Source organism: Centruroides sculpturatus, unplaced genomic scaffold (genome assembly GCF_000671375.1).
Source record: "Centruroides sculpturatus isolate CEXI.00-Female unplaced genomic scaffold, Cexi_2.0 scaffold32, whole genome shotgun sequence".
Classification (NCBI taxonomy): Eukaryota; Metazoa; Arthropoda; class Arachnida; order Scorpiones; family Buthidae; genus Centruroides; species Centruroides sculpturatus.
In genome coordinates, this window is record NW_019384445.1 from 1,430,387 (window position 1) to 1,443,488 (window position 13,102).

The following is a 13,102-nucleotide window of genomic DNA, read 5'->3' on the forward strand; positions in this document are numbered from 1 at the left end:
TGAGGTCTGTCTTATCAGGTAAATTACTGTACACAGTGTATTCATTAATTTTCATTTTCATGTAGTGGCTCTATGCCTTCATAAAGGACGTACTTTTCCTTTGTTTAAGGGTATTTGGGCAGTTTATTCTCTGTTATATTCTGTACAAGTAAATACTGTACAAGTACAGTACAGTATTTTCTGAGGAAATACTCGTACTTATTTTTTTTAACCCCATTCCCGATAACTCGGCATTTTCACAAACTCGGCCACCCTTCGGTCCACATTAGGTCGAGTTTTCAAGGTTCTACTGTACTCTTATCTTCACTACAATGAATTAATCAATAATTGTTCTCATTCTCATCTAATACAGATTTTTAATTAAGAAAACAAGCATATGAACACATTGAGGAGCTAGTCTACTTCTTTTCTGGTCAAAAATTAAACCAGAGATGTTGTCTTACATATAGTGCAACATTGGAAATATTCATATTATTTGAATTTATTTTTTATTAGCATTATATTTGAGATCTCATATAACAAACTTTCTAGTATTCAAGTATTTGTGGATTGTATTTGCCAATCTCTAATATTTTTAAAATGATTGATGAATTTCTAATTATTAATTAGTTAGAATCATAAATTATCTTAATAAAATTAAAATTTTTCTTTATTATCATTATCATTAAACAATAAGATAAAATTCTGACTTCTGAAGGAAAGTTGATATATAACTAATTATTAATTACTGATAATTGGACTGTAATTTTCACACTGTAGACCTATACATTTCCACTGTCATTTGTTCATCTATCTGTCTGTCCTTCATTAATCTCAAGAATGGACTTAGATAGGTAAAAATTAAGAACAGAGCAGATATGGAAAACTTCTGGTCTAGACCAGAAGTCACATGATTTTTTGATTACAAGATGATTGTCACATTGCTGGCCTACAATTTTTAATATCACAATAAATAATTGCTTGTTTTAAGTTTTAAATAACCTTTTATTTTTCCTTTTAATTTTCTAATTTTTTCAAATTACATATGTGTTTGAGAAAGCACATTTCTATATTATACTTTGTAAGTTTAACTGAGACAATTAAGAAATATTATGTTTTATAAATTATTAACAAGTTAAATTAATGAACATTATGGTAAATATTTTTGATAATTTATTCTTATTTCAACTAAGAGAAATTTAAATCATTCACATAAATTGTAATTTTTTTTAATTATAAAAAAATACTTTAAATAAGTAATTTTACTTACTCCATGATTTAAAACTTTATCTGGAAATTTACTCAGTAATAAAACCATTAAACAACAGTGTTCCATTGTATCTTCGCTATGTTCTATTAAATAATAAATACAAATAATTACATTTACATACAAATAATTACATACAAATAATAACTTCATTTACAAAAGAAATCTCTGAAATGTTTTATTTTTAAATTTTTAAAATAAACAGATTATAAAATTATAGAAATTTACTCAGGTTGAGATTATAAAATGCAAATAAAAAAATCTTTTAAGATTTGAACAAGCATTTGTTCAAATTTTAAAAGATTTTTTTTTCTAATTATTTTTAATTAGATTAATTAGACAATGTTAACTAAATTAAAATTCCAATAGAAATAAAACTTATAAATAAGGCAATCCATAAAAATCATTAAATTGAAACACTTGAAACATATGGTATTGATATTTCATCTCTGGCTCCCTAGCTATTTTTTAAAAGTTATTCCTTCCTTTCATTCAATGCTTGAATTACATTGAGTGCTCCAATAGTGTAAATACAAAAGAAACTTTATGTTTTGGGCAGAACTATTTAATAGCGAAATGTAATAAATTGGCTGAAAAGCATTAAAAAAAAATAGGGTAGGGTAACTGCAATGCATCTGCACTGTAAGCGGGAGTTGCAAGTTTGAGTACCACTTCGGGCTGATTCTTTTCTTTCAGTTTATTCTAAATTAATTAATTAAATATTATAATTATTAAATTTAATATGAGATGGCACCTAATGCCTCCCTCTAGTACCAAATTTATTTGTAATTCATAAAAAAAGATTAATGCTGTTGAAGTTTTGCATACATTATTTCTCAGTAATTTTTACAGACTATTCATTTTCATATAACATAATCANTATGAGATGGCACCTAATGCCTCCCTCTAGTACCAAATTTATTTGTAATTCATAAAAAAAGATTAATGCTGTTGAAGTTTTGCATACATTATTTCTCAGTAATTTTTACAGACTATTCATTTTCATATAACATAATCAACAATCTGATTTACTTGTATTACCAAACAATCTGACCTTTTATCCATGAGCTGATGGATAATTCACTAGATCATTTGACACTATTCCGTTTTTATTTAAATTTTAAAAAATAATTTCAATTTATAAACAATATAAAAACAATTAAGCACTTATAAATATGTAGAGTAAAATAAATATAGGACAAATGCTATGATAAAAGGGTGTGCCATTAACAGTGCTGGATGTAAATTCTGTGTCATTGGCATTTTGTGCAATTAGCAATCTTGAAAATGTTATTGATTGTTATTGATTAAACTGTACTTTTTTGAAAATGATTTCCAGGCCATCATATCATGCAATGCTGACCAAAATTGACCATCAAGATCATGCAATTTGACACCCTATTACTTCTTTATTTGAGGGTTTGTCAAATTTTGTGTTTATGCCAACACCCCACGAATAATTCCTGACATCAAGATAGAGATTTGGCATGTTATTGGCAGAAATTGGCCAGAATTATGTGGCATTGTCATAAGCAATTTTGTGAAAAGAGTGTATGTGCAAAGCAAGAGTTGTGGGAAACGTTTGGTGGACACTGTCTTCCACATGTAATAAACCATCAACACATTGCTCAACTTTCCCAGCAACATTTAAAATTTTGGTAGCACCATATGTCATCATATTTTATAAAAACTTTTTATATTTTTAACTATTATAAAATGACAAAAATCTTAATTTTGAGGGTAGGGATGAGTTTTATACAAAATTGTAAATGCTAATAATGAGTAAAATCGACGTTAAGTCCGGCCTGACTCAAGATATGACACATAATCCCCTTGACCTTTAACCACCACAATTTAACAGCATCATCCCCCTAACAAACAAACCTCTTTGCAAAATTTTAGAAATTTTCAATAAAAAGCACAGGAGTTATTAAGCTTCAAACAGAGTGAACAAAATCAAACCACACATATATGCACACACACTAACATCCATACATACAGAAATTATCTCAAAATTTTTTCGCATTTCAAGGTATCCTAAGTCCAAAAATGTAAAAATCTGGGGGTCATTTTTTGCTGGATTGCCATACTTTCCCTCTGTTATAACAGCCAGAAAGTAAAAATGACAGCATTAAAATGGATTGTAAGATTATTTTATACTGAAATAAAAATATTTGCAGTTCAATAAATGATGCATTTTATTCTACAGTTGAAACAGCATTGCTATTTGGACACTCTATAAAATTCTATCATTATTATTATTGAATGTTCTTTAGGATAATTACATACAACCCTGTAAATTTATAAGTGACTATTGTTTGTATTGAACTAAATTATCTTTAAAAAATAAAAATAATATTAGAACATTTTTATAATATTCTTGNCCTCTTGTAGTGCTTAGTTGAGTATATAATAAATGCTTGTTTAGTTTTAAACCTGTTTCCTGTCATTTAAGGACGCCTATCAACTTGCTCACCTCCCTCCCCACTCGAACTGCCCTCCTAGCCATCCGACGACGCCGAGATCGGGTTTTATCAACCTGTTGCCGAGTAAGTGGTCAGTGGGAGATTGATCCCTGACCCGCGGTTTATCTCACATTGTGAATTAGTTGAATTTTGGATTCAAATTTAATGCATTATAACTTATACATTTAAAATAATGGGGAATAGAGTCCCAGTTAATGTTTTCATACAGAATATTTAATTTTCAGGAACAGATTACTGATGTTAAGTCAGAGATGGCTGTAGTTGTTTAAATTAAAGTTAATTAACTAACTACCATAGAAACTTACTCCATTTTAACAAAATACAGAAACTGGAGGGTATGTTAAAAAATAAATTTAACCTTAGAAATCAATTTCAGCAAAAAGTTTAATAAAACAAAAACTTTTATTCAACTATCTTCTATTTTTATTGAATGTTCTATTTTGGAATACTTATCTTAAGAAGACCTATCAAATTAGGTTGAAACTGTTTTTGTTTCATTAAAATTTTTGCTGGAGCTGATTTTTAAGGTATAAATTTATTTTCTGACATTTCCTCCAGTTTCTGTATTTTGTTACATTCTGTGTGCTTACAGTTTCATGTCGTTCTTTCATGTAATATTTTTCAAATGTGCCAGTTCAATTCAGTTTTATTCTATGTTCTGTTGGATATTCTAAATGATTACAATGATTTTGTAGCTGAGGTTGACTCTCCTTGAGTCAACATAAGCTACAAAATCAATTTTCCAACCAAAATAAAATATTCCAAAAATTGGTTTTCTTAATAAGCAATAAGCAATATCAAGTTTTATATGTAATTGCAGTGCCAAGTTTCAAGGACTTTGATAATATTTCAATATTTATGTCTAAAATTTATTTACAAATATATATGCTAATAAAAATGAGATGTTACTATTTAATACAAATTAAATATAAACTAAATGATCAAATCCATACCATGAATTAGATATAAAGAATACATAATTATTCAATTAAATGCAATGTATAAATCTTTTATTCTATGTGCAGACTAATAAATTATATCAAATTTGGCAGTTAAAGATTTAGATAAATTTCTTCCTTAACTGCTAAATTTGATATGTAGAGAAAAAGTGAAATATTTAATAGTTTACTAATGCTCAATTTTAAAAATACCATATTAGTCGTTGTTTTTTCCCAGTTTTAAAGTGTCAAAAAATTGCTCTCAATTTCAACTTATAATACATTCAAACCTCAACTTATATTTGAGTCTGATTACAGTTTTCTTTGATTTTGATAATTGTCTGTGATCCATTGTGTGTACAAAGTTAAACTGATTCCAAAATTCAGTACATTGGCTGTTCATGATGCTAAATGCTAGCCAAGTTGTGATCTATCATGCTGCAGCCTACAAACTATATGTGGGAATTGAGTATTTGGCAAAATTATAAATCATCAATTAGTCAATTATTCGAAAACAATCAATTAAACTAATCTGATTGATTCTGTTTGAATATGATAAAAACAGTTTTGGTAACTTTTGCAGGAATTTTATTTTGGTAACTTTATTTTATTCCTAGGAGTCTACCAATTGAGTGAGTGTCAAAAAGAATGAAAGTTGTTGTAAATTTAGCATAAATTTATTCTATTGTAAAGTGTAAATTTCCATTGTAATTATAATTTATGTATTTAATATGATTACATGTCTTAGTCTTTATAAAAAATAATAAGACAAATGAAAATGAAATGAAAAATTTGTTTCTTTTTCAATAGTTGTAAAACCAAAATACACTCCACTATCCAGAATAAACATGAAATATGCAAGGAAGTCTACTTTCCAACATAATGTCTACTCTTAATTTCATTTTTATGGATATTGACAAAAAGAATCAATAAGTCACAAGTTACCACTTACAACATTTCCAATCCAATACATATATTTCTTTCTATAGAGCATAAATCTTTTGAGTACAATTTTCTGATCAATTATGTATAATTTAAATGCAATTTGTAATAATTACTAGTAGAATAATCCAAAATTCATTTATGCTGATTGATTCCCAGATATTTATAAATATAAATTCAAAAATATTTTATTTCCAACTAACTTTGAAAAGAAAGAAATGTAAATGAATGGAACTAATTTTCATAACCAATGGCAAAGATAAAAAGTAATAAAAATTCTACATATTCTTGTAAAAGTTAAAATAATAGTAGAATTATAAAAGATTGTTGGTAAAAACACAATTATAAAGGGCTTTAAAAAATGTGTTATCAACATCTTGGACAGAACAGAGGATGATGTATTGTTCAAGATTGAAGACTATGAAGGTAACAAGATAGTAAACAGGAATGACGACAGTGAAAGTCTTGATGAAGATGAAAATAATGACATATTTCAATGACTTTTGTAATAAAACTTGCTAATTTTTTAGATTCAAATGATTTTATATTGTATTTCAATGTTTTCACTTTTATTATTTATATGTCACTACTGTTTTTTTGCATATTATATGTTCAATTCATTACATACTCAGACTGTACTCCTTAATTAAATATGACAAATGCACCTTATATAATTTCTATACATTGTGTTAATATATTTGTATTTATTAGTTTATTTTATTTTATTCTATTTATTTCAATTCATTCAGTTTCATGTACTTATATTGGTTATATTTTTTGTATATTATGGTATTTCGACGAAATATTCAAACTTCTTTGAATTTGTTATCACATATTTGTTCAAATATGGAATGATTGTAAATGTTCCAATGAATTTAAAACCTGATGATGACCTGTTGATCAGATTGAAAATGTTTGTTTTAAGTAATAAAGTTGTTTCTCAGCACTAAAAGTTGTGTTTGTCATATTTATTATATGTTCATTGTTGTTATTTGTTTTTACTTAATTAAAAACAAATAATAATAACGAAGAAAATGTCTGTTATCAGAGGTAGTTTGTTTCTGTCCACTGGACATTACCCATATTCATTTAAATAAAATTTAATAATAATACAATAAGTACAAATACAACTTTTAACAAAGATAAAACCTTTGCTTCAGTCATTCAGTTTTATCTTTGTTAAAAGTTGTATTTATACTTACTGTATTATTATTAAATATAAATAACCATTGGCCATGTTAAATTTATTATTAATTTTATTTTAATAATAAAATATTAAGTGATATTCGAGTCTTAATTTTATTTTTCAAAAAGTAAGGATTCCAAAATATTGTTTATTACAGTAAAAATAAAAAATTTTAACATAAATACCTGCAACAGCTAATAACATCTCATGCTGAACTTTAACTGACAATTCTGTAAACAAATCTGAAAAAATTTTCAAAAAACCATTTAAATGCATTTTTAAAAATAACAATAATTTGCAATTAATTAGACAAAATTAAAAAAACATACGCCAATAGAATTCTGTAGTATTAACTTGTGAATTTTGCTGTAAAGCATCAGCTACAGCTTGCATTTCTAACCATAATAAACTTTCATTTGGAAAATTTTTAAACCTTTTAAAACATTAATTATATACATAAATATATTTTGTTAATAATAATATAATAAAAAATATTTTTTCATATATTTAAATTTTTTTGATTATATTTAATAATATAACTAGAAATGTTATAAATATATTTTATTGAATGTCAAGAATGTCAAGAAGTTCCTATTTCCTTAAGCTCAAAAATCAAAATTATTAAATACTAAAATCAAACAGTTACAGTTATTATTATTATGAAAAAGTTAGGAACACTTGAAACAGAGTAATTATAAAATAAAAGAAAACAAAGCATAAAAGACAAAAAAATATTTTAAAGTTAAGATTGATATAGTCAAGAAAGAAGTATGATTAATTTTAACAGTGAACTGTATAAAAAAACTATAGATAGTATAAAAGTTTATAGAAGATATATCATCAAACCTTACAGAATAAAGCTGTTAATATAAAAAATGGAAATTATTTTTTTATTCTAAAAATATTTATAAAAAATAAAGATTATAATAAATACATAAAATTGTGGTTTAAAACATAGTTAAACTTATTAGGATTATCACCATATATATGGGATGATCCATTTGGAATGTCATAAAATAAAAAATGTGTAGAAAATAAAGTAATACAATTAGAGGTTACTGAATGTTACATACATGTTGGAAGGGTATCAGTTTTGAGATTATATGCATTCTTTTCAGTACTCTTCTGTGTAGGAATGGCTGTGTTTCTTTATGTAGCAAGAGTGTAGTGAAAATGACATCACGAGTAGCTATTGCTACATCACTGTATTATAGTTTAGAAACGCTTTCTGCTCAAGCTAAACATGGATGCCGTAATCTATCCTTTAATTTCAGTTACAGCTGAAAGTAATGCTTTAGTTAAAGAACTACAATATTTAAATAAAGAGATATGAAGAATTAAGCATTTCTCTTTCTGAAAATGTGAGCAAAGTAAAGAGATAAGAGATAGATAATTATATTTAAAATATAGTATTTTCTTATTCTTTAGATAATTTTCAGAGTCATTTTATAAAATTTAATCCTTCTTAATCTTTCCATAATATTTTTATCAACAGTCACTTTGACTTTTTTATTTTCACAGCATATTATCATATTATACACACAAGTGTCCATTTTGCTTTACACATGTAGCAGATGTAAAAGCTGCTTTATCTTTGTTGCAGCGACCCCTTGCAGCATACATTTAGAAACAGTTTGCTACATTATAGCGCTTCATTTAGAAACACAAGCAGTGTTACATAAAGAAATATGACCAATAGGAATGTGAAAATAGTCACACAGTAGAGGCACAGCCTATAGTATGGTATGAAAAACAGGAGAATTCTGGCAAGTTTACAAGTGTCACCATGCTCCATCACATTAGGACATTGTAAAATGGTACTAGAAATTCCTGCAAGTTGGTCTGATTTTATCTCATACCAGAGGAAGAGTGCATGACAGGCATAGAGAAGAGAATACTTGGGAGGCCATTACTCAGAGTCCAAAGTAGTTGCTGTACCAGTAGTGGTACATGATATTCCTTACAGCACATATCAGAGAATTGTGCATTGGTACTTGAGAATATTTCCATACCAAATGTAGTGAGTATAAGCATTGTAGAAACATGATGATACTCAGTTTATACCAAGTGGATGCATAATCTGTTATGGCAGCCATGTTAAATATTAGTTTCTTTTAAGCATAAACTAACAACCTTCTAACACATGTATGTAACATTCAGTAACCTCTAATTGCTTTGCTTTTTTTACACATATTTAATTTTATTACATTCCAACCAATCATCCTGTATAATTAACTGCTTTCTTATGTTTACATTTGTGTTGCATTAAATTTACATTTCAACATATTTATGTTTGAAATTTAATTAACTAACAATAATTCAGAAAACAGAAAATGTTTATTAATGTTCTATGTAGCAATAATTACTGTATATAAACTGAGTGGCCAAAAAATTAGACACACTCTCTAATAACGAGTTGGTCCACCTTTAGCTCTGATCATAGCCAATATTCTTCTTGGTATGGACTCAACGAGTTGCTGATACTGTTGTTGAGAAATGTTGGCCCATGCTAACATAATGGCAGCTCTAAGTTGGGTCAAATTAGATGGTGGCATTTCCAAGCTTTGAAGTGATCTTTTGACTTTGTCCCATAAATGCTCCATAGGATTAAGGTCAGGGGACTGAGCTGGCCATGGAAGCAGGTTAAACTATGATTAATGTTCCTCAAACCAATTTGAGACCAATCGAGCATGGTGACAAAGTGCATTATCCTGCTGAAAGAAACCATCTCCATCAGGGAACATTACAGCCATAAATGAGTATGTGATTGACAATAATGCTGAGATAAGCTGTTCTATTCAGAGATGGGTACACAAATATCAAGGGACCTAGTGTACTCCAGGAAAACATTTCCCACACCATAATTCCACCACCACCAACCTGAAAAGTTGTCATTTGGCAGGAGGGGTCCATGAATTCGTGCTGTTTGCGTCATATTCTGATCCTGCCATCTGCATGATGGAGCAGGAAATGAGATTCATCAGACCAGGCTATTTTTTCCCATCCTCAAGTGACCAATTTCATTGTTCCTGGGCCCACAACAGGAACTTTTTTCTATTTTTCTGTGATACCAAAGGCACTCTTGATGGTCTCCTGCAGCTAAAGCCCATCCTTTGCAAAGTGTGTTTTGTTGTGCATTGGGATATGCTTTGTGATACACCTGCATTGAATTCAGCTATAGTTTGTCGTGTTGTTGCTCTTCTGTTGATGTGGACTATGCATGCTAATTGCCTTTCACCTCTCTCATTCACTAGCCTTTTTCGACCAGAATTGTCCTTATCACTTAAAGTTTTTTTTTCAACTGCCACTCTCTAAACACCCGCGATACTGTTGGGTGAGAAAATCCTAAAAGAGTTGTTGTTTCAGAGATGCTGACACCAGCTCTTCTTGCACCAATGATCATCCCTCGCTCAAAGCCACTTAAATCTTTCATCGTACCCATTTTGGCTAGTATATTAAGTTTTAGAAGTTATACTGTTTCTGCATGACCTTGCAATGTTGAAGGACGGTTGTATAAATTCTGTTTCAAGATTAGTTCTTACCTCAGGTTTTACATCACTTACCACATCAGGGCTTTGAAAATTATACATATATTTAAAGTGATGAAGAAAGAAGTCTGCAACAATTTCAAAAAAGCTAAATTGTTATCTTTAGCATGGCAATATTTTTACAATAACCTGAGGAAAAAGCAGAGAGATAACGGCCAAATGTGAATTATGTTCTTGGCATTTATAAGTCTTAACATTTTGTACATTATCATTTAGAATTCAATTTGGAATGCCTCTCCATTCTAAACATTGAACATACAAATTTTATGTTAAGTTATAGACCTGATGTTAGTCTAGCCAGAAAACATTTGTCACTACATCAAAAACCCTTGTTAGACAAGAAGTTTTTATTTACTTGTTGATTAAGCTTTTCCAGTTTTTGTTGTAACTTTTTAAAATATTTGACATAAAGTGCAAAATTTTTTCAATACAATATGAACATTATTTTGTGTGTACTGCGTTGTTTGTATTTGTGTTCGTTTTGGCCTAATAGTCGTAATAAACGCAAAAATGTTTGTATTGTTTGTAAATGTTTTCTTTACTCAATTTTGGCTTATTGTTTTTCAATTTAGATTCATTTGGTTATAATGCCAATGTAGAGATCAATATGAAAAATTTCATGTCAATTTAAACAAATATTTCATAGATATTACTTACATTTCTTCAAAGTATAATGCAGCTTCTTTTACACAGCCGCTATCCTTTGCCATCCTGTAAGCTTCAAACTATAATACATATATTATTATTATTTATTTGTAATCAAAGAATCAACAGTGTAAATAGAAAATCATAAGTAACAAACCTGAATCCCGAAATGATCCGGAAAAAGAGATTTTGCAGTAATTACCCAAGCTTTAGCTGCTGAAGGATCAACAAAATGATGTCTTTTAGCCATCATTATCAAATAATCTTCGTCTTTTAATTCGCTTTCTCCGTTCATTTTTATGCTTAATGCTCTAATTTATGATTATAAAGTTAAAGATATGTTTACGTTATATTTACAAAATATTATTTTCGACTTATTTCATATTCGGTATTGATAACATAATATAAAACCGACTCCAGTCAAATGTCATGCTTTAAGTCGATCGCTATCGATGATATATACACATAAACACATTGGCTACTTTCGCGACATCTATAATTTGGTATTTTTGAAGAAAAAAAGAATTATATTAAATTTATTTTTATAAATAAAATTTTATAAAATATAAAAAATTAATTTTAATAATATAATATAATTTCTTTATATTAAACATTAAAAAATAGATCTTATTGTAAGCGGCTGGATGGCCGAGCGGTCAAGGTGGCAGCCCACCGCTCTGGGGAACCCGGGCTCGAATCCGAATGGGTCGAAAATTCCTCAGGAATTTTTGGGGGGTGGTCCGTTCGGATATGTCGGGCCCCGTCCCTCACCACCCGGCAGTCCCACTGTGGGCCTGGCCGAACTCATAATGGGCTTTCAATAATAGGCCCTCTTAGTGCCCACAATCAATCAATTTATTTACATATGTACAAAGTACATCCCCAATACCGCATAGCACAATTGGGGTTGGTGATGGAGTACAGGACAATGGAAAATGATACACAGCATGAAAATAAGTACACAGTAAGTACACAGAAACAAGGTGATAGATTAATTAAGCAGGAGATGGAGTGAAACCGTGAACAGATGTTATCCTCTGGTATGTATTTATCAGCTTGATGTAAAGTTCGTATAGCTCTTTGCTATTGAGGAGAGTATGATGATTACAGGGCCAGATGATGCTAGCTGGAAGGCTTGTAATAATGAAAGTCCTTTCCCTGAGGAGCATAGGACAATCAAAAACATGGTGTCCCCATCTCGGACACCACAGTAAGCACACAGGTTGTTGTCCTGGCTTACTCAATCCGAAACGATTGAGGTAGCTGTTGAAGCGGCCGTGGTTGGTCAGGAATTGGGTAAGGTCTTAGTGCCCACAGGGCGGAGAGAGTTAAAAAAAAAAAAAAAAAATCTTATTGTAAAGTGAATCGACATCTTGAATCATTTGACACACATTCTGTCAGGGCGGAAATTAATGCTTTAATGTAATTAAAAAGTTCTCAAAGTGCACTTTCCCTACAAGATAATGTAAAACTTAATTTATTCGCTCGATCCCATTGTTTCAAGTGTAGTTAGTTTCTGTTGGTATAGTTTTTAGAATCGCACCAGATGATATTATTCGTCTACAGATTAAAGGTGTATTTAAGGACAACAAGTTTGTCGAGGCGGTTAAGACACCTGCAGGACCCGGAATTGAATCCTGGAAATAAAAAAACTTAGGAATTTTTCAGAGCGGTTCATTCCGAATATGTCGGTTCCATCCCGCTTGTAGATTGGTCACCGTGTTGTAGGTTAGCAATAGCAAACCCAAAATGGGCTTGCTAAGGCCTTCTTAGTGCCCACAAGGCAAAATAAGTTTTAAAAATCCATTATCGGCCTGACTGACCCATTACAGTTATGAAAAAATCCTCTTAGTGCCAAAAAGGGAGAAAGAGCCAAATATAAAAAAAAAAAGAAATTGTATTCAAGGAACGCTTTTCTGAGAAAAATTAATCAAAACGAACGAGAGTTTGTAAATGCATCTTTTGAAATCTCAAATAGGTTTTCAAGTTACTCTTCCCTCATCAGTTATTATTGGCGGATAGCGTAATGTAACAGATATATTTCTGAGTGCCTTGTTTTCCGAACATTTAACGATATCCTCGTCATTAGTAATTGATAGAATGATTGTGGA

The 13,102-nt window shown here is 29.5% G+C and overlaps 1 protein-coding gene across 2 annotated transcripts in view; it reads right to left on the bottom strand.

Annotated features, from left to right (window-relative positions):
- The window catches only part of LOC111620367 (integrator complex subunit 10-like), a 32,248-nt gene extending 20,774 nt beyond the window's left edge, over positions 1 to 11,474 (bottom strand). For both annotated transcript variants that reach the window (XM_023362294.1, XM_023362293.1), the window contains exons 1-5: positions 11,149 to 11,474; positions 11,004 to 11,071; positions 7,128 to 7,231; positions 6,984 to 7,040; positions 1,250 to 1,332 (exon numbers count right to left, since the gene is read on the bottom strand). In XM_023362294.1, coding sequence (XP_023218062.1) covers positions 1,250 to 1,332; positions 6,984 to 7,040; positions 7,128 to 7,231; positions 11,004 to 11,071; positions 11,149 to 11,286 — 450 coding nt within the window. In that variant the 5' untranslated portion in view covers positions 11,287 to 11,474. The remainder of the gene's footprint in view (positions 1 to 1,249; positions 1,333 to 6,983; positions 7,041 to 7,127; positions 7,232 to 11,003; positions 11,072 to 11,148) is intronic.
- Positions 11,475 to 13,102: the final 1,628 nt, after the last annotated feature.